The 23495-nt window shown below is 38.6% G+C and overlaps 1 protein-coding gene across 1 annotated transcript in view; it reads right to left on the bottom strand.

The window, feature by feature from the left end:
• Positions 1-23495, bottom strand: part of sorcs1 (sortilin-related VPS10 domain containing receptor 1) — a 318946-nt gene that overhangs the window by 30046 nt on the left and 265405 nt on the right. The window contains exons 11-16 of the mRNA XM_072462766.1: positions 22085-22187; positions 19196-19272; positions 16331-16422; positions 15303-15410; positions 6614-6731; positions 3332-3465 (exon numbers count right to left, since the gene is read on the bottom strand). Of these exons, the coding sequence (XP_072318867.1) occupies positions 3332-3465; positions 6614-6731; positions 15303-15410; positions 16331-16422; positions 19196-19272; positions 22085-22187 (632 nt within the window). The remainder of the gene's footprint in view (positions 1-3331; positions 3466-6613; positions 6732-15302; positions 15411-16330; positions 16423-19195; positions 19273-22084; positions 22188-23495) is intronic.

The raw sequence follows: 23495 nt of genomic DNA, 5'->3' as shown, positions 1-23495 counted from the left end.
GCTGCGATGTCGTATCCCTATTTCACGCTGCGCTGTCCCGTTTAATAAAGGAAGTGCAGCGTGCCTTTATTATCCATTAAAAAATCCTTTAAAAAATAAAATAAAAACGGGGAAAATAAATGGAGCAAATTAATCACACTTTTGAAATGGGCTTGAATACGATTAATGGTATAACGCGCATGTCTTTGTTTAAATGTCGATTTTGACGTGTTTATGCAAATGTTCTTGATTAAATGACAGAATGTAATTATTTTGAGAATACTGTATATAGAAATTATTTAAAAGCCCAAACAACTACAATTTATGTGTTCACATTGTATTTCATGTTGAATCTGTGTGACCACATGTTTCCGGTATTTACATGACCAGGGCTTGTTGTTGTTTGATGAAATGTTTGGCCCATTTCACTTGTTTTTGCATTTTTGCTCTTCGGCAAATGTTACTTAAATTAACATGCGTATTCATTAACTATAAAACAACGCAGAAAATAAATAAGTCAATTCACCCTATGTAGTCACCTTTTTCCCTATGTCTATTATTGATTTTATGACGATATTCATTAATTTCACTTTCCCAAAATCATTATTTATTTCAAAATATATATATAAATAAATAAAAATAAACATGAATATTATAAGCATAAAATAAATAAAATAAATAAAATAAATAAAATAAATAAAATAAATAAAATAAATAAAATAAATAAAATAAATAAAATTTAAATATCCATTATAAACACAAAACATTATATCAGGCAATAAGAATGAAAATGGGGAAGAAAAGGCACAGGACAAAGTCGGATCCGATCTTCCTGAGGCAAATTCAATTGAAGCCAACATGGAGGTGAGCGCGGCGTGACACTCACTTAACAGATGACTGATGCGCCTCAGTCCCAGACAGATTAAAAAACACCAAAGGACTCCAAAATGATATTCAAATGCTTTGTTTTTATGCGGCGCATCTGAAAGCACGGCAGTTGTTTGTCCTGCGAATTAAACGCCCAGGCCTCGCTGCTTCCTCTAAAATGATTGGGACAAATTGGTTCAATTAATGCGACACGCTCACAGATGCAAAAGCGTTGTGATTGTTAATGAAAGCGATTAGGCTTGCAGAGTTATGGTGGAGAAGACCGCTTTTACCCAAGAGACCAGCACACCCGAGGCTGCGCCGTAAAGGAGAAATGAAAAGCTCAAATTAATTTAGCTGATCATTTTGTAGAAAGCAGGTTACAGTATTTATATAGTAACTACAGCTGTGGAACAGAGAGATGGAGGATACTAACGCTGCTTTGAAGAATTAGTTTTCTACAATACAGCCATTAACCTTTGACAAGTATAAAAATGGCAAAATATAACAAGAAAATAAATTGGCGCATTATTCTATCATTTATATTTGAGCTTTTAACCAGATTATATTGTTGTCTCTTCATCAACAACATACCTGGAGTTATATAAACCAGACACGTTCTGTGGTCAAAGTGTGTTTGCACAGGGCTCTCGTTCTGTCACATTCTGTTCACAACAAATGCACATCGCCTAAGGGCTTCATTTTCAAATGTAGACGTTATTTCAAGTTAAAAAATGTGAAATACGTATCCCAAGGTGACCAAAAGCATGTTCAAAAGCCAATTAAAGCCACACGAAAGCATAATATGTCAACTTTATAATGTGTCCTTTATTTCTTTTTGTTTGCTTTTTTTTTATAATATAGTAATAAATAATAAAAATCATAGTAATAAATGATAATAAGGGCAAACTATAACAACACATAACTACTGTAAATAAGAGTGTTTACTTTTGTCTTATGTTATCTTCTTTATATTTTATCTTTTTAGTTTTCACTTTTTTCTCTTTATTCCTTATTAAGAATATGAGAGGTTCTGTCTATAGGAGTTTTGTTTATAAGAGTTTTCTATTAAGAGTGTTTTCTTTTTTAAAGCTTCCTTTAAGCTATCTGTTCTTTTCTTCTGTATCTACTTGTGTTGCAACAACGAAATTTCCCCATTATCTGGACAAATAAATCTTATCTCATCTTATCTTAACATACATAACATTTTAAAACAGCATAAAAAGTATTACATTTAAGTACCATGTCTGAATATATTTTTTTTCCATTGGTCTGTTAAACTGACTGGGATGTGAGTGTCAAAAACAGTCTGCAGTGCGTTGTTAATTCCACTCCAATATGTTTGAGTGACAGGACAGTTCCAGAACACGTGACAGTGGTTTGCCTCCTGGCTGCCACAGTTTCTCCAACAGTCTGCATTTCCTTGTGAATAATGGGCCCTTTGACATGGTGTTATGAAGAAACGTGACACATTTTTCCAGCAGAATTCCCTCCAGACATGTGTCTTCCACTGGGATGTTCACATATTTTCCCACTCGTTGTCTGTCAAAACAAGATTAACTTCTCTTTCCCATTTGTTTTAAGTAGATTAGTAGTGCACTGATATAATTTGGATATTTTTCCCCTTGAAAGCTCTGATTTATAAGCCTTGATAACCATTTCAGTCAGTGGGTTATAATGGCTTTGTTTAAGTTCTTGGTTATAACATTCATTTGTAAATACCTATAAAAGTCATGTTTCTCCAAGCCAAAGGATTCTTTAAACATTTCAAAGCTTGTCATGTGATTATCTTTTACAATCTGGTAAAAAAAAAACTTTATACTGGTTTGGTCAATTCTGGTTTGGTCAAATATAGCAGGACATAGTTTGCATAGCAGACAATTTTATGCTCTGTCCTATCAATCGAGACGCCGTAAATTGTGTCCACTTGTCTAATATATTGGGCCAATGGTTCCAAGACCAAAGCCAACAACAGCGGGGACCAAGCATGGTGTATCCTTTATATTTCATCCACTGTGCCTTCACTTTTCTCCAAAAGTAGGGGTGAACCGTTTTAAGACATATAACCACATTCGGATAACTCTGGAGGGTAATCTGCAACTACAGCCTCCGACCAGCAGGGGCAAGTCACAGATGGAAGCGTGCACATGAATCTGGATTAGACAAACTATTTTTTGAGTTCATAGAATATCTATCTTAATTTTGTTCAGGATTAACTCATTTAGATTGTGTTTGGACTTGCTTCAATGTATTTCTGACTGAATTATCTCTTTGTATTTTAAATCTATTATCCAATTTCCAACCACATGATTCGGAAAAACAGTGCTACTAAACGAATCATACCGTTTAGGCCTGATTAGTAAATACGACTGTATTCTGAAGGCAAGTCATTTCCTCTCATGTGGATATTGACTTTTTGCAGTGTAGTGCTCTCTGCCGACTGAGCTACATCTGATGAAAAAGGTGCGACAGAAGAGAAACTCACCACTCAAAGTCGGCCTCGCTGCAGTCGCACGGAGCAGACGACATAGACAGGGCAAAGCTCTGGCCCATTACACAGCGGGACATCGATTTCAACTTCCTGTAAATTCTCTTGGCTCCCATCAGGCACTGCTCACCCTGGGGGTCCCAAAGGAAAACATATAAAGGAAGTGAGTCATACAAAAATAGGGCCATAGTTCTGTGTTAAAAATAATTGCTTTCACCACACTTTCCCCCGTGCATAACAGGGACATTGTGCAACCTGTGAGAGGAAAAAAAAAAACATTGCAAAAGTCTTGTATGTGTCACTTATTTAAATGTATTGAACAAAATAACATTGCACTCTGAGAAGCTGCCAGGCCTATCTCCATTTATAGCCTGTGTGGGAAGTGAATATGTGATGAGCTCAAAACAAGATGAAAAGATTAGCCGCTGAAAGTTCCCTCTGCGTGCATTAGGTGTCACTAGTGAGACGTCGAAAAGCAGCTTTGTCTCATGAACTATTTTATAATGTATGACAATGGGCCGGCTTCCAAACCGTGGTGTTTTTAGTGGTTTTGATTTAACAGTGCGCTATAACTACTGGTGAGGGTCGGCCCTCTATTGTATCCATGGATATGTTATTACTTTGCCTGGAATATTCTGCATTACACTTATCTATTTTCCATTAATTCAATTATATGTGTTTTTATGAGTCTGAAAAACATTGCTTCTTACACTGAGCGTGGATGCCTCTCCACGGATCTGATCTGTAACTCAAATCCCCCGTAAAGAGTGAGGTAGAACACTAAAGCATGTGAACAGGTGTTGCTTTATTGCCGATACGATTCTGTATTGAACATTATGGAACATTCCAGGCAAAGCAATACCATCTCCATGGAGACCAACAGATGAGGGCACCTCCACCTGGAAAGATGCATTTTTAGAGATTTTTTTTTTAAATTTAGATCCGGTTTAGCCAAAGTTTAAACGATTCTTAAGCCTGTTTTTGAAGTGAGTGACTCTTCCTTTGGTCGTGGTTCTGGTTTAGACCTGGTCAAGTCCCTGGCAATGTTAGGTCCACATTTTGCTCTGGCTTACTTTTAGAAGACTTTTAAAATTTTGGAACCAAACAAACACAATTTGAGAAAAATTCAAACGAACTCCTTGCCCAAAAGCACGTCCACCATTTTTGTCCAAACGTTTGCCTTAAATTTTGCAGTGTTATTTGGTTGCCGAGTGGGACTTTCTCCTTAACAACATCATTGACCTGAACTGGTGTCATCTCCCACGCTTTAGTTTGATCAGGCGCCCGCTGAGAACATGTGGGTTCAGACTAATTACTGATCTGTAAGGAGAAAAGAGGAGAGCTCTTGTTTGGCCTTTGGTCCGAGGAGGTTTGAAGAGTTTTGGAATGACTTTAATTCATGTGAGAAGAGAATTCAACAAACGGTGTAAATGATCAGGGAATGTGAGAAACATGAGGCTCTGGTTCAACAAATGGAATTAATAAGTAATATAAGTTTAAAAAACCTTTATCCGTCCAATGAGGAAATGTCAGGGTTGCCATGCAAAGTAGAAGAACAACAGACGAAGAAAATATGCAGTCATATACATTAAATGCATTCAGTGAGAGGAAGAATCTACTTTTGAACAAAGAAGGTGAAGGGGAAGGTTCCTTTATTCTTCCCAGAGCTAAATATGCCCACTGCATTTGATCATTATGTTTGAAAATAGAATATTAATTTATGAAAATCCAGTTCTATTCCATTCTTGTAGTTAGACCTGTATTTTAGTAACATACCCTGATGTGTTTCAGTGACCAAACAGACTTTGTCTGTGCAGCCAAAACATGTCAAGGTATGACACAAACATCTTAAAATTAGCCAAATGTGAAGCCCTAATGAACTTAATCGACTTCCAAAACAAAACTGCATTCTCCAATGAGTTGTTGGTTATTTATTATTTGCAAAAGTGTGGCTATATGTTTATATAATAGCCTTTTTAGCTAAATTACTAGACACCCGTGAATGTCCATTAGCCCCTTGTTCAAAGCTATCCTTTTTTGACTGATGCATTATAATACTTAAATAAACCATGTCTCAATTATAAGAAGTACTCACTTTTGTCACATAAAAAGTACAGATACAGGAACTAAAAGATGCACACATAAAAGTATAAGTAGCACATACAAAAAACTAAAACGTTATGAAGTACCTGTAAATGAACCTGTTTAATTCTGCGCTATTCCCTACACAGGGCACTACTTAGGGCTCACGTCATTTTTAGTGCTGTCCAAATGTCCAGCAGGGGAAAAACTGGTGCACTCAAAATGTCCCACAATGCACCTTGAAAAGTAGTGTCCAGCAATGGTCACTAGACCGATCAATATGGACTACAATCCATTGCAACAGTCAGAAAAACAATAGTGAACAGCGACAGGTCTTTAACTCATGGATCTATGGCTTTAACTGGACACAACAGCAGACAAAGAGCTGTTAAAACACTCAAAATAAAGTGTTATGCCACAAAGTCGTTAGGGTTCGCTGCTTACCTTAGTTTGAGAGCCCATCACATGCAAAATGTTGAATAATCGAGTCCGTTTGTTGTTTAATGTGAGTTTTGCTGACTTTTTCTACACTCAGACGCTAGAGTCACATGCCCGGCAGTGAGGAGGAAATAGTAATTGCTCCGTGATGCACTATATTGTCTGCTAAATAGTGCAGGACTATGTGGTGGATGAGGGGTCAGGGACAAGAGCGAACATTTGGACACAGCCCATGTATCTGTATTTTACCATAAGTACAGTACTTTTACATTTGTTCTTTATTACTTTCCAACCGCTGTAATCATAATCAAATAGCACATTTAAACATAGGACTAAACCAGATCGAAGTAAGGACAAATGAAAGAGTACACAAAGATATATTATACACTAAACTGGACCTGCAAAGTTATGAAAAGTCAGTAACTTCTGGGACACAACGAATATCAATAAATGTATATAATTGAAAAAATGTGAAGAGAAAGAGAAACTGACAAAATAATATCACTGCATTACCTTGTCAGCACTATGCAAATGACACATTAACATATAGTTTTTCCTTCAAGATTGAGGCGCTGTGCTATATCTCACGCAGACCTGGTGGTGATCCAATTTGAAGATATTGAATTTTAATACAGATTTATGGAGATGTCACATTAAGTGTCGTTCTCGTTCAAACCGAGCTGGGTTCTGTATTCCCGCTCCATCTGGCCGGCGTTTAGAGAGGGTGGTGTAATGAACAGTCGGGGCTCTGGCGTGTACCTGGTTGTGGAGGTGCCAGGTCTGATAGTCCGTCTCACTGCACCTCCGGTTGAAGATGGACCTGAAGTCGATTTTCACCAGCTGCCACTCAGAGCGGTGACTGACGTGGCCAAAAATCCTGTGAAATAGGCAGATATACACAGGCTTGGTATTGAAAAACACAGCGAACCGAAGTTTATTTTTCAAATGTAGCGTCCATATTTTGGGTGTTTTAATATATGAAATCGTTGGTAACACTTTTTAATAACTACACTTATTCCTGCCTTATTAAAGCATGAAAAAATACTTCATTCATAGTCAATAAATAGTTTGTTAAGAATGATTCAAGCTTAGTAAGTACTTAACTAATACTCTAACCCTAACTCTTAACCCTAACCAACCTTTATTATTATACTTCTGTGCCTTATCTGTTTCTGTACCTTATCTATGTTGCAACACTGGAATTTCCCAATGGTGGGACAAATAAAGGTTTATCTGATCTTATCTTAACCTTATTTAAGTAGTTACAAAGCCTGAATCACGCTTAATAAACTATTTCCTCATTATGAATTAAGTCTTTGTTCATACTTTGTTAAGGTAAATTGAGGTGTAGGTATTATAAAGTGGTACCAAATCATTTTAATGTTTTACATTCAAGCTTGAATCTTTCCTCGACTGATGTGAAAGGTGAATCTGCTGAAGAAAATTAGATACTGTACAAGTTTTTGTATAATGAACACAATTAGAAACATAACAACGGCTGCTTTCACGTGACATCAGAACAGTCTCTAAGTCCCTGCAGTTTAAACCTGAGCTGCAGGACAGGCCAGGGTTATGTGGGGAAATGATGGTGGCTTTCTAACTGTCAAAATGCAGTTGTTTTTTTTTTTATCCTGGTTTATGGTTAATATATCTGTAAATGGCTGGGATTATCCACATGAAATAAAAACTAGCACAAAGTTCAACGTCTTCTTTGTCAGTATAAAGTCAAATTATTATTTCGCAGACGCTTCAGAAAGTGGTGTCATTTCTCAACTGAAAGGACTGTCAGACTGTCAAAAGATTATCAAGGCAAGTTTGTGGGGCCAATAATAATTAAAAAAAAAAATCTAAAGTTGTTTGGACATTTCTTTCAAAAAACACTGAATCTCCCGTGGTCCCATTTAGGCCCTTGCCCACCATCTGAAATTAAACTGTGCCATCATCCTGTTCTAGAAGGTGAACCACAAACTCTACGTGGGTTTAGGGCAAACAATTCCTTCCTCATTTGAAGAGTTTTGTGAGGACTTTTACCTTTTTCTATTGAATTACAACGTAGGACCATTGCCATGTCAAACCCTTCAAATCAGGAAGCAATATTTAAGCCATGAAACCCATGAATTACAAAAGCATTTAATATCATTTTGGATTGATTGACACCTTTGCATCGTTTGACATGCACGAGTCTGATACAAAAATAATGCAACGTGAAGGTGAAAACAGTGCAAGCAGCCCGAGCTTTGTCCTGCGATGGCTGTTACATTAGAAAGAGTCGTGTATATTATCATGTTAGGCTGAGACGGAGACTGATCTGCCTGCATTTTCCTCTCTCAAAGCTCATGGTAATCACAATAACTAACCAGATAAATATTCCATCCTGCTCCAGATTGAGTGCGAGAGTTTCTGTGCGCTGACCGCCCTCGCCGCTCATACCACAACCAATTCATCAAAATCACGTTGTCAATTAGGCTCCAAGGCACCCGGCCGTGACAGGCACTTACTGTAAGAATTAGTACAAATTGATAAGAAAACAGCGCCTGATGGCATTATGAAAACTAATGGTGTGTTTCTTGTTGTGAGGAGCTTGTACGACATGGGAGTGCGGCTGAAACGCGCCGCATGTAAAGATCGGAAACAGTGAAGATACGGTGCCGAATCTGAAATAGTCTTTTTCAGAGAAATGTGATTGTCCTCTGCAGTAGATTGTGTTCTTTGTGCAGTCTTGGGTTCAGTCTTTGCACCACTCTGATGTGTTTTATTTGTCTGTCTTCTTCATTCTTCAGTAGAGCTAAAGCTAAAGCTAAAATATGTATTTAGGCCTGTCACAAAAACACATTTTGATTTTTGATACACACAGATGACACAGAAAAAATCCACAATAAATGATAATATTGAAACTACTTTGTGCCACCGACATAATAACCAAATAATAATCACCAAAGCAGGATAATATCGGCAAAACTTTGTTTTTACTGTACAGCATCATTCCATTCTAACATATTAACTGCAGACTGAACCAATAATTAGCCTTACAAGTTACTCACTCAACCCCTTACAGCTTTAAATCCAATTGAGTTACAAAAAAAATCTAAAAAAGCAGGTGTGACAAGTTTAGAAACATTTATATCATTCATTTTAATAAACCACCAAACCAAAACTCAAATTGTGTCATTTGTAGACAGCATAGACACATGGTTCTTGTTTAAATGTTCATTTGCCAAGAAGCAATGAATGTCAATATGTAACTTAAACATCCACTTTCTAAAGCTATTTATGTAGGATTTGTTGTGCTTGGTGAAAAAAAAAAACTGTTCTTGTTAAACTATTGTGGCCTGCGATATGTCGGGTGCATTGTTGTCCAGAATAACTTTAAAGTGTGCATGACTGGTTTTTATGCTTTCTAATTTTGACTTTATTTGGCGTAGTTATACTATTGTAAATATAAATAATAGTTTTGCAAGCTATTTGTGGAAAAACATTGAAAAATCTGTAGCAAATGACAGGAAGTGACATCACACTAGGGACGCTAATTCCATGTATACATCATTTACACAAAATAAACAACTTTGTTTATGCTCTTAAAACTAATTAAAAAAAAAAAAAAAAACAGGGGCTGTCTTTTTTATTTGTCAAAAATAAATAAAGTGACATTAGATGAGTTTTGGTCCAGTGGTGGCTGTGTCAATTGTGATGTCATCAATTCCAAACAGGAAGTAAAATTAAACAAATGTTTAGTTAGATTTTAAATATATTGATCCTAACTACATTAGTTCAATGAGTAGTCCAACCTGTCATAGACACTTTAAAACATGTTTATTACAAGGTTGTTAGCATGTTTGCTCATTTATGTGCTAGTCGCTAACGGTAATAATGTACACAAAGCAATGCTACACTGAGTAATATTGTCTATCTCTGCTCTGGTGTTTCTCACGTGTTGTTGAGTGGTTTTCAGTTTCCAAACAGCTCTGAATTTCAATAATTAGTGATGTTTGGAGGTAAAGCTAACTCTGCTCGGTGTTATAAGAGTCAGAGTCGATAATAACCCCAAACTATATTGTCCCATCTTTCCTCTTTTGATATTCATTATTGTGACAAGTATTGCATTCAGAGAAATAAGTGGATCATAAAGAAGGGTTGGTTGAACTTATATATCCAAAAGGGTAAACATCAATGATTGATACAGCAAATCATGAGATAACCTGGAGCTCTCAGAATGTCAGCGCCTTAGAAGACCAACTCACATGACATTCAGACCTAATTTGAAAATGGATATATTTGATAGACTTTGGACTAAATGGGACTTGAATGTAGGACTTGTTATGCCATCATTTTATAGATTTTTGACATACTGTGCCATTATTATCATTATTATTTATCTATTTTTATGTTTTGTCTCACCCCGCCTAAGGCCCGAAGTCACTGGGATAGGCTCCAGTCACCCGCGACCCCGAAAGGGACCAAGCGGTAGAAAATGGATGGATGGATGGATGGATGTTTTGTCTCACTTTCAGAAATTTGAAAAAAAAAAAGCTCCTTGACATAGATCAAATAAAGTGTCTTATGCATAATACATTTTTCAAAATAATAATAGATTACTTAAATGTGTGTGAATAGAAAAATAAATAGGTAATTAAGATTTGCTTCAAAAAGTAAATTAACCATAAAGAAACTGACAGTTATGGTATTACGAAAGCTATAGGCGTATCTTCTCTTGCACTAGTTGCAGCAGACTTACAACAGACATCGGAAACCTGTGTGTGTGTGCGTGTGTGTGTGTGTGTGTGTGTGTGTGTGTGTGTGTGTGTGTGCGTGCGTGTGTGTGTGTGTGTCTCCTTTAGGGTGCATTACAAAGCTCTGCCAGTCTGTCTTTGGTGGCACATATCATGAAACATTGATGTAAAGCCTGTGGAAATTCTCTGCTAACACAAACTAAAGTCGACTTTACTGCTGCAGACGGGAGAGCGAGCGGAGCGATGTGCAAGTCACAGTACAGCGTTCAAGCAAGAAGAAAGGTTGTTGAAGAATGTGGAAAATCTGCACCTTATGTAGATGATGCTATTAGTAGATAAAGCTCGGAAAAACTCACGATATTTGGCTCAGTCGTGAAATGGCAAAAGTTAAACAAGTTTTGGATTCAATTGTATCCAACCAGTACATGGGCGTGGCCCCCAGTTGTCTTTCTCTATCCTGCAACCAAAGAGAACGATGTGGAATTCCTGTCATTAAGCTATTTATCAATAAAGCCAGGCTGCCAAACTCCGACCATCACAAATCACTCACTCACACGCACACCATATTCAAACTAGGCAAGTTGGGTGAAGAGTCTTGCCTAAGGACACAATGACAGTTTGCATTAGAGCCACTGCTTTCCCAGTTATTTCCATCCAAGTAGAACCCAAACTTGCCAAGCTTCCAAGATCAGGAGGTCTGGCCACATATTATTCCCACGGTCGTAATTAAGGTTCTCCAGATAATAATGGACTAAAACTACACTTTTTGTAACTCAATAGATACTTTAGACCAAACTCTGCGGCCCTCAGACCATTTTTTCTTCCTGCTTGTCCTGTTTATCCAAAAAACCAAAAGTAGTACTTTTTACTTTTAAATTAGGGAAAAAACTGAGAGATTCAACATTGTCGGGTTGTTTGTGGCCCTCTGCTCAGAATAAGTTTGGACACCCGTGCTTTAGACACGTTAAGATACTGCAATATCATGAAAAATTGCATTAAGCTAGACATATGTCCCATTTCCTTTTTTTAAGTGTTTTGTTGGTCTCATTCTACTCTATAGACCCTGCTGCGTCTGCTGGTGTCACTGTCTCCATCCTTGGCCATTTTTTTTTCTTTCTATTTTGCTGAAAACCTTGAAAAAAGAAGACAATTGCTATAGTGCAACTTTTCCACGTTACTATACTTGGTACAAAGTGTTTTTCCCCTTGGCATTAAAATCCTCTTCAAAATGTTCATATTGTGCAAAAAAGGCTAAATCTATCAGAGATTATACAATGACAACAACAATACATGTTCCACCACTTGGCACTGGAGCCGAACCCGTTTTTGATGAAAAAGTTGGCTACACTCGAGACTAAGGCCAGTTAATACTTTCAGATAATGAGAGAAAACCAGTGATGCACTACGGGCAATTTACATTTGCAAATCCAAACCCAGTGTGAGAAAGCACATTTGCACAGATCAGACCTGCAAACTCCAGACCGAAACACACGCTCTTCTACTGAGATGACATTCAGAAACAACGTAGAAGCCAACGTGACAACACAAAAACACCCAATAACCGTTTGATTATAATGTTCGTCTGTAACGAGATAAGTACAGTACGGATGTTGGGATCATTTTGCTTCCTGCTCGCCGAATGCACCGTCTCCTTGTCGCTCGCAGCAGGGATGTGGCTCTCCTGTGACTCTCCTGTGACTCTCCTGTGACTCTCCTGTGGCTCTCCTGTGGCTCTCCTGTGACTCTCCTGTGACTCTCCTGTGGCTCTCCTGTGGCTCTCCTGTGGCTCTCCTGTGGCTCTCCTGTGACTCTCCTGTGACTCTCCTGTGGCTCTCCTGTGGCTCTCCTGTGGCTCTCCTGTGACTCTCCTGTGGCTCTCCTGTGGCTCTCCTGTGGCTCTCCTGTGACTCTCCTGTGGCTCTCCTGTGGCTCTCCTGTGACTCTCCTGTGACTCTCCTGTGGCTCTCCTGTGACTTTCCTGTGACTCTGCTGTGACTCTCCTGTGACTCTCCTGTGGCTCTCCTGTGACTCTCCTGTGGCTCTCCTGTGGCTCTCCTGTGACTCTCCTGTGACTCTCCTGTGGCTCTCCTGTGACTTTCCTGTGACTCTGCTGTGACTCTCCTGTGGCTCTCCCGTGACTCTCCTGTGGCTCTCCTGTGGCTCTCCTGTGGCTCTCCTGTGACTCTCCTGTGGCTCTCATGTGACTCTCCTGTGACTCTCCTGTGGCTCTCCTGTGACTCTCCTGTGGCTCTCCTGTGACTCTCCTGTGGCTCTCCTGTGACTCTCCTGTGACTCTCCTGTGGCTCTCCTGTGGCTCTCCTGTGACTCTCCTGTGGCTCTCATGTGACTCTCCTGTGACTCTCCTGTGGCTCTCCTGTGGCTCTCCTGTGGCTCTCCTGTGGCTCTCCTGTGACTCTCCTGTGGCTCTCCTGTGGCTCTCCTGTGACTCTCCTGTGGCTCTCCTGTGGCTCTCCTGTGACTCTCCTGTGACTCTCCTGTGGCTCTCCTGTGACTTTCCTGTGACTCTGCTGTGACTCTCCTGTGACTCTCCTGTGGCTCTCCTGTGACTCTCCTGTGGCTCTCCTGTGACTTTCCTGTGACTCTGCTGTGACTCTCCTGTGACTCTCCTGTGGCTCTCCTGTGACTTTCCTGTGACTCTGCTGTGACTCTCCTGTGACTCTCCTGTGGCTCTCCTGTGACTCTCCTGTGGCTCTCCTGTGACTTTCCTGTGACTCTGCTGTGACTCTCCTGTGACTCTCCTGTGGCTCTCCTGTGACTCTCCTGTGACTCTCCTGTGGCTCTCCTGTAACTCTCCTGTGACTCTCCTGTGGCTCTCCTGTGGCTCTCCTGTGACTCTCCTGTGACTCTCCTGTGACTCTCCTGTGGCTCTCCTGTGACTCTCCTGTGACTCTCCTGTGGCTCTCCTGTGACTCTCCTGTGGCTCTCCTGTGACTCTCCTGTGGCTCTCCTGTGGCTCTCCTGTGACTCTCCTGTGACTCTCCTGTGGCTCTCCTGTGACTCTCCTGTGGCTCTCCTGTGACTCTCCTGTGGCTCTCCTGTGGCTCTCCTGTGACTCTCCTGTGACTCTCCTGTGGCTCTCCTGTGGCTGAGGAGAGCGTTTCTGAAGTTTGATAGACCTTGAGAGAAAAGTTCTTTTATTCATGAAACATGTCATGAAAAGCACAGGGACAGTTGGGAGGTCTGAATTGAGCAGGCTTAGATAGAGATGCAGACAGATTCTTAGCTCACGCTGCATAATCTCAGAGCACGGAAACTATTGCAAATATTGTTATCCGTATGAAAATAACGTACAGGGCTGGAATAGTTCTGTGGTAAGGATGGACGTTTTTGGCAAAATATTATCTGATTGGAATTTTTATGCCAATTGCGATTACATTTAAGATATATGTTGTCATGGTGAAGAGACTGAAACATGAACTGCAGGGTTAGCAGGTTTTACACATAATAAAACCTCTTATTTTGTTTTATATATAATAAAACCTGTTAAATGTTTGCAGTCTTAACAGTTTTCTAATTGTGACCTTTCAATTCAATTCATCTGTTCTGTGGTGCTGTAGCTGACAGGCTCTGCTAAAAAATCTGAAATAAATACTTTGAAAAATACAGGCAATTCATTTTGACACAGCAAAGTGCAAATTTCAGGTTTTAGTCATAATTAGTCGTTTTGTTCTATCAGCGGGTTTTACTTAACACACTCCAGTTAAAGCTGTTCTAAACCACAAAAGGCGCCCTTCAAATTAAATCCTGTTCCTAGTTCTCCTGAATGCTGCTGTGACACATCTCACGCAGGATTATTTTGACACACGTACAACTTTTACTTTTTCAAATGGCGAAGGAAAACTGCCAACACTCACTTAAGCCGCTCTCAGGATTAGGCTCATTCTGACGGGTTTGTGATTGATAAAACATGTAATAATTATGTATGGAGAATTTACTCATTTACAAGAGTTAAGTCTGGTACTGTACATTTACCAGGCTAAATTATCTTATTAAACATTTGATTTGTGTATAAATGATTACCGTATTTTCCGGACTATAAGTCGCACTGGAGTATAACTCGCACCAGCCAAATAATGCGTAATAGAGAAGAAAAAACATATATAAGTTGCACTGGAGTATGAAATGCGATTGCAAGTGTGAAAATAACAAATAATATCGCACATAAGTCGCTCCGGAGTATAAGTATATAAGTATAAATATAAGTATAAGTCGTACTCTGGCCAAAACTATGAAAAAGGGTGCCACTTATAGTCCGGAAAATACGGCAATTTTTTTTTTAATTTTGTGTTCAAAAGGTAAAGTGATTCATTTGGGAGCGAAAGAGTAATACCTACAACTGTATTATTACCTTATACCAAAAGATAAACAAATCCTTAAACTATAGTGGACAAAAGTGTATTTAAACTTAACTCTTTGGATTTAAATAAGGGGTTAATGACTGAATTACCTTAAAACTAACTCCTGATCCTAGCCTCTTAACTGAGTAGTAGTAGAGATTGGATTGGTATTTGTTATTAAAAAAATAAATAATCAAGTCTTCATTTGGACTTTATCAAGGCTAATTGAGGTGTGGTTAATATAAAGTTGTACATTTACACTTGGCTTATATCCAAAGACGTGCATTCACAGTGTGCGCTTGCCTCATATTGTGGATAAGTAAATGCAGCTTCTGTCATTGCCATGTTTGTGTTGTTACTCACGTCATGATGAGCGTCTCCTCGCCCGGCTCGCCCAGAACCCCGTCCACAAACAGCGGCGTGTTGGTGAAGCTGTACTTGTTCCACTGTCGCCCTTCGTCCACACTCAGCCTGCGACACACACATGAAGAGCCGTCTCTACAACACGAGTATCAACACACTAATGACCTCACGAGCGGCCTGCAACTCTATTTCAGATTGTTTGTCCTACATTAATATGCACATCTGAGCACAGGAGAACTGGACAACTATTGTTCAAAGCTTTATTTTCTAAGGCTGGTGACATTCCTGGTATTTAGAATTAAGTTGAAAGATTGTAAAACAAATAGTTTGTTGTGTAGTTACATTTGTAGTAATTATTCAGGGGGAGGGAAGGCCACCTGCTTGTCGTCATGGTTATTCCTTTGCTGAGAATATTCCACACTCATTAGAGACAAAGTTGATAAACAAAATATCAGAATATTATTATATTATATTGATATGTCGATCAATATAATCTGTAATTAGGATATATTGATTGACATATTATACCTCTATTTTATGTAGTGTCTTTAGATTTTTTTTAATACATATATATTTTAATACATTTGTGTTCCAGGGTAATACTACCTTTAATACAACATATTTTTTAAAACATTAAAACTAAGGTTGTAAACAATTACAATAAATACATAATTGTCTTTATTGTAATTGTAAATACAATTACAATAAATTGTCTTCATTGTAAAACTTCCTAACTTATAGGAAGTTTTTTAAACTTCCTATAAGTTATCTGTCCTTTTCCTCTGTATCTACCTGCGTTGCAACAATTCATTTTCCCCATGTGTGGACAATAAAGGAATATCTTATCTTATCTTATCTTAATAATAACAAAACCCAAAGAACAACCTTGGATCTGTGAAAAAAACATTTTAAAACTAAATTGACATGCTGCATGCCTTTTCATCTATTAATCTGTTAATTAAAAAATAAGATATAATAAAAAAGAGGCTGTGCCGTGTCAGATGCAGCCTATTACCATGGTAACCTACCACAGGTGTCGGATAGACTGCGGCGTGTGTCTTATGGCCACCAGAGCTCCTCCTTGGTTGAGAAACAGCACCGCGTACTCTTCAGTGAAGATCTGCAATGACAAGACATGTCCAGATCCCAGCGCATGGAAACACAGGATAATAATAGGCCTATAGGATGTATAGGTAACGTATGTGTCATATGCAATGTAAAGCAAACAACAACATGGTGAAATATAACATTACTTTACAATGATGACATTGTGATATAGCATTTTAATGGCAATTTCAAAGACTAGACCTCTTTTGTAATTGCGGATAGTACTTTGCACACTGTATACAATTAATATTGTTTGACATTGTTTGATGAAATATAAGAATAAATAAAAACTACTGAAGGCTGAGATGTGCCAAAGGGACCCTTCTTGATTGAATAATACATCGAATATATAATCTATAGAGTTTGGTAATCAAACCTAGAACTGTCCAGCTGTTACTATTAAATTAAATAAATTATACATTGTGACATTACCGTTTATATCATTTATATATTACACATTATGTGCTTTGTTAATGGCTTTTAAACATGTTCTTGAGTACCTTTGGCATCTCATGTTTTAGAACTGAAAATAAGGCATGCATTGAAAAGCACATAACTTTCTATAAGCCAAAAAAGCTAGGCCTTCCCAAAATGCCCATAAAAGCAGTTGTAGTGGACGTGGTTTGACTGCAGAAATGCTCAGAACTCGTCTGGTGATGCTCTATGGATTTTTGAAGAGTTTTGTTGTTAAGAGAGTTTATATGTAAAAAAGGAAAGTGGGTGAAAAAGAAAAGAAAGGAAAAACAGAGCAGGAGATCTCTCTATCTGGGAAATGTAAAACCTGTTTTCAGGGAGAGGACCTCGTAAACAGGATGAATGAAGCTAAATGCAACTCCAGGTTTGTTTTGTTATGTTATATTATGTTATGCATGTTAGACACAGTTAAAAGTTGTGTAGTGGCATAACATATAGTTCATACTTACACATAACAGACTCATAATACATAATTGGCCTCCGTAATGCAATAACTTTACTGCTAAATAAAACACCTTTATCCTACTTTGCCTCTACAAATTCAAACATTTCTAATCTTTTAAACCGTGTTAATCCATGCACTTCTATACAGTTCCTCCGCCTGGGAATAACCACTGCGCACCTGCCGGGGACTATATATCCTCTCTTACCTCATAATATTAACTTTGACATCATTATTTTTCATTGCCGTGTTTAATCAGAAACAAGCGCTGTAAATTACAAGTGACAAGATCAAGGGAGGAAAGGGCCACCCATCCACGTTTTATACCACCTCTGAATCCAATTAACTTACCTTTGAGATTTTATTTGATTATCAATATGGACCGGAGAGCAGAGTACAGTGATTAAACGACTGCAGATTAGTATTAAGTGAGAGGAGATGGAAAAGCAATAGAAAGAGGATCGTTGTTGGCTCAGAGGCGGAGCAAAAGTGATGGTCCGCTGCGCACGTCAATAAGACACTATTGAAACGCTAATAACGATAAACAGTGTTAATTCTAGACAGTCAATAGAAATATTACCTCTTCACTGCAGCGAGGTATACGAGTATGTATACAACGTTTATTGGAAGAACAGGTCAGCAAAGTGTCAAGGTTTTGATTTTGTCTAATGTAGGCATCCATTCACTATTTTTTCTCAATGTATAGCCTATAGGTTCATGTTGACAGTAACACAGATGATCAAACTGTATAGAAATGACATGTGACTGTAATTAGCCCGTGTTATTCCTCTTTCATCCTGAAGTGGTGCATGCTAGAACGTGTAACAAATACACAGCCACTTTACAAAAGACTGTATCCACACAGAAGAAACTCAAATACAGGTTTGCAATCAGCTGTCCACATTCACCTTAAAGCCACAAGTCACTCACTTAAAAACAGTGAGGTGCAAATTTTAAGCAGCAAAAATGCATTGTTAGAAAAAGGGGTGAAAAACAAATCTTCTTGAACAGACATAGCACGATACAACTGACCTTCTGCTTACATCAGTAGTAGGCTATTACAACCCAAAACTACTTTAGCAGGTAAACAACTGAAGAGCTAATTTCAAGGTATAACTCCTCCCTTATACATGCATTCGTGGTGACGTCATACAGCCAGGACTTCCCCATAGCGGCCATTTTAAAAGGGGTACGCGATATATAAAAACCAACACGACTGCATCCTTTTCTACGGCATAATGAGCTACGAATACTTTGATTCTTTAGACGATAATGGCAAACTAAGACACACGACAAAGCTCTCATTTCTTGGTCAGTCAACAGAGCGATCTCCTGACAGATTAAGCAGGTTTTTGGCATTTTGGCCTCATACTTCCTGGATTTCGTATGTAGTAGACGTGCTGTTGTGCCCCTTTCAAAATGGCGGACTCGGTCGCCACTGCACAAGTTCCCGGATGTGCGAACGCATGTTTAGGGCAGTACAAATATAGATTTTCAGACCAGTACCTTCAGATTGAAAATGACTTCGGGATTGTTGTCGGAACTTCTCGATTTCTAAAACATTGTTCACATGAAACTTTTACCTACTAATAATGTATAATAATGTAGAACAAACTCTTACCTAAATAACTACCGTCTGATTACATGTCATTACCCCCAGTCCAGTAAAATAAAGTGTGACTAGAATAGGCAAAAGATGAATATGTTTAAAGTATTCTTAATTACAGGAGAAGCTTGGAGCTGCATACGTTTTGGAGGCCCCCCGGGGAGTCTCTGTCATTTTTTGAAACTTAGAATTAACTTGAATGGTGGCTTTTTGATTGTTCAGTTAGTTGATTGTAGAGAAACAAAAAGGCAGGCTCCTCCTCACCTGTCTCCATGTGTTGCCTGCATCTGACGTGATGAACACAGTCACGTTTGTGGTGGTCAGCTCTCCCCCGATCGATCCTGAGGGAAAGAAAACAATTTATTGAAAGCGAATCATTTAGAATATTCCAGATTTGTCGGGGTAGGAGTGCAGAACTGTACATGTGGAGACTGTACATGTGGAGTGGAAATTAGGCAACACATCCTCCGCTGCAGAGTCGTCCCAAACACACTGCTCTCTGCTCTAATGACTTTCGTTCGGCCGTAAGTGGAGGCAGGTGGTGGAACATGCGGCTGGGACAGGGCACTTCTGCAGAGGTGCGGTGAGGGCCATTCGTTTGGGGGAGATTGGAGGCATAAAACACTAGTGACACCACTCACGACATCCAGTTTGATTCCAAAGAGTGTTACGGAAATTCAACTTAAAATATGATTTGACCATGACTACAGTTTTCTTTGTTGTGTCTAGAATGAGCAATTTTTGCACATATCTGTTTAGTACAGTGTCCAGATGACTACATTCTATTTTTTTCTACAACACTTTATAATAACTTCACCTTAATTAGCCATAATAAAGCATGAGCCAAGATGTAAACGATAATGAACAATTAGATACAACTAGAAAAAAACTGAAAAAAAAGGGTTCAGATTTTAGTCATCACTACTTCAATCATTCTAAATAAACGGTTTGTTAACTATGCATTATTATTATAAAGTGTTATCCATCTGCATGAAGAGAGATTAGAGCGAGTTTCTCTTTGGTCCCATTCTTCTTTCAATGTATAAATGAAACAAAATGGATTTGCTTCGAGCTTTAAAATCACATCCTCCCACTACAGGTACTCCACGGAACTGGCCTTAGCATGACTCCAGATCGCCCACTGCTCCTGAAAGACTAACCCATTTTCCTGTTTGAGATGTGCTGCATTTACATCAAATTGGGTGACATCAGTTAACAGTACGGCGCTGAAGAAACCACTACTGCTTTAAAGTTAAGCTGTCAGAATAGATTCAGAAAATAACACTCAAGTCCCTCCTCGCTGAGTTTCTGAAGCCTTTCCAACCACAACCCATCATTATCTCACGTCAAGCACATTCTTTGCTGGTACTTTTGGGTCAAAGTTGGGTTAAATTGACGCCACCAGGGGATACAGAATGCCTTTGGTCCGTTAAATGTAGCAAGTTGCTTAAATAATAACTACTGAAATGTGTGTGTGCGTGTATGTGTGTGCAAACTTCTTTTAAATGCCTCAGATTGTTTATAATGTATTGTTTGTAAAGCCTGACTGATTGTTGAGTCATTTGATGGTGACAAATGTTCTGATTCTACCACACAACTGACATTTCTCTCGTACACTTCAAGACCGTTGCATTTGTCTAATCATTCTGCGCTTACGTTGGACAAAAGCTGTATAATTTGACGAGTCTCGCGATGGACCTGCTGCTCCCACGTCGCAATGTTTGTTTGTGCTTAAGCCGGTTCTTCCGCGAACACCAGAGCCGCGCGCTGCTGATGTGTTATTGACGATTCAGGCCCACGCTGAGTAAATATCACTGAGGTGTGAATTCACCTGGGGGCCTCGGGACACATACACTATTGCCCTTCTGCTCTCTCTTTCTTTATTTCTCTTCTCTTCTGCGGGTCTGTTGTTTTTGTGTGCGGCCGGTGCGATCGCCGGCTTTGCTGCTCCGTCCTTTCATTTGCGCCTAATAAATGGTGAAGTGACACATGTGGGTTGTCGTACATAGAGCTGCGAGCAAACAATGCAGAGAGATTTATGGCAATGCAAGAGAAGAGCTTTAGGATTGGTATGGGCTATATTGTTGCACAGAGGTGTTGGGAGCCAAGATTTTAAGCAAGAGAAATTGGCAGCTTTTGATTTCTATGCTCTTTGTCTGTTTAGAGTAGCAGAAGGGAATATAACATGTGAAAATGAAAACAGCAGGAAACAGCTGGATATTCTCTTAGAAGTTTGTGCTTGAACAATAATGTCAGATTCATATATTGTTGATTACTTGCTGCGAGCACAATACTAAAACTAATCAAATCTCTCTTTATTTTATTTTCAAAGCCATAGCAATTCTTAACAACAACAACAACAACAACAACAACATCAACAACAACAGCAGCAACAACAACAGCAACAACAACAACAACAACAACCGCAACAACAACAACAAAGCTCATTTCTCTACTGCACTGTTTTAGAAACATGCACAAACCCATGTTTTATTCTTAAAGTGCAGCACACACTCACTTCTCCTCCATTGACAGACTCAGGCCCGTCACATTTAGACAGACTGTGCTGTTCTGTCAAATGGACTAATTATTGGAATAGTCTTTCTCTGACATTAAAATAATTTCCATCACTGTCAAACAGTGAATTAAGAAAAAACAAGCCTGAGAGCCCTTTTAACAATGGCCTTTTGCTTTCTTTTTTGTAATGTTTTGTAGTTCTTCTTGGTTTCCTGCCTGGGGACAACTGAAAGGAATGCCTCGCTAATTTTATTCATATTGCACATAAAAAAAAAAACAATAACAAAAGTGCTTCGCATAAAAGGACAGGCATCTTTACACTGTAAATGTTACAGATGTTTATCATGCACCGTCCTTATAAATTAAATAAATGCATACATTTCAATTGTGGAGTAAGAACATTATTATAGACTTTCACAATGCTTTTGAATGTGAACAGAAAGTTGTGGAGCATCTTTATCCCAGATACTACATGAAATAAAACTTGTAACATAGATATAAAGTAACAATGCATGTATGTTTTTTCTTCCAAAATATAATGCTAAATAAAGCTGATGCTGTTATGTGAAAATCATGTTGTTGTGGTCGCCATTTCCTGACAATCTGCTCATGCAAATGTAAAAACATCTCACTCACCTGATGCAATTATGAGTCCCGGCGCTGACTCTTTGCTCGCCAGGTTTCCCGATGTGTACGGATTCGCCGAAACGTGAAGATGGAGGTGTAATGAACAATACGGCTGTGGGAAAAGACATCGGCAAACATCAAAAGTCAAGTTGAATCTTAAACCATTCAAAAGAAACCAATAGAAGAACATTACAGTTACAAAATCTCGGATGCAACACTCAAGTTTTTATTCCCGACCAGATTTCCCCATTGGCCGGTCTCACCATTAATTTTGATTGGGTTAACCTTTGCAGACACAATTCTCATTACGAGGCAGCCAAATGCCAGGGTGCAGCCTGTGTTGTGACGGCCTGTTTGGAGCTTTATTAAAACTCTGACATTTCCTGACAAATAACTGTATAGTACAAAGCAGAAGATATAGGGCTGAACGGTTAATTGGTTTATCAAATGTGAGTTATTTGTATACGCGGTTTTGTGTAAAGCATTAATATCATGAAAAAACGCTCAGGTGAATAAATAGAGGTGAAGGCAATTGTGCGAGACAATATTAGCTCTGAGCTAAGCAAAGAAACAGATACAATATTATGACGTTTGAAAAAAAAAAAACAGCAGTAAATGATTATTCCTGAAGTCCCAAAGCTACACAAAGAAATGTGACCTAACTCAATTTTGTATTATTATTTTCAAGTTGGAACAAACATGTCAATTGAAAGAATAAATGGTTCAATCAAAATACATATATCAAAGTTAAATACACAAAAGAATACAGCAAAACAAAGACAGACAGAGACAAATACAGACACACAAAGATAAATAAATCAGCCAAAAAGATCAAACAATAAAATTAAATGAATACATACAATACGTTTTTGAATTTCTTAATGTGAAAGAACAGAAAATAATACATATTTCAGATGACTCTGTACTATATTATATTTTTTAACCTGCATTTTGTATATACACCTCAATCATATCTTAGCAATAAACATCAGAAACGCACACACAAGCCATGTTAGAGTGGATATGAAGTGGTTTACAATGTTATTTCACCTTTGTCAAACTTTTGTTCTCTAATCCCTACATGAAACCAGCTTTAGAAACACTTTCAAACCCGGCAGTGAAAGGCCTTTGTGTTCCTGTCAGACACCTCTTCTCTGTCTCTGTTTGGTAAATGGGAGGTCAGCTCATTGGACTGAATCAACATGGCTGCCCTTTCGGCTCAGAGCACTCAGCTTTGACGGCAGCTCTGCTCCTGTCAGGGTCTTTTCTTTGACGAAGTGAAAACACATCCACACATCTGCTCAGTCCCGGTCCAGAGGTGAGGAGTGCATTACATTCACTTACATTAGCTACATGCACTTGAGTACCTTTTAGTAAAATTGTAACAAGTTGTCTTCAGACTTCATATGTTTACTTCAAC

Source organism: Eucyclogobius newberryi, unplaced genomic scaffold, assembly GCF_026437365.1.
Source record: "Eucyclogobius newberryi isolate DKJ021-1_F unplaced genomic scaffold, fEucNew1.0.hap1 SCAF_4, whole genome shotgun sequence".
Taxonomy (NCBI): Eukaryota; Metazoa; Chordata; class Actinopteri; order Gobiiformes; family Gobiidae; genus Eucyclogobius; species Eucyclogobius newberryi.
The sequence above is the reverse complement of the archived record's forward strand: the minus strand, read 5'-3'. Positions and strand labels throughout refer to the sequence as shown.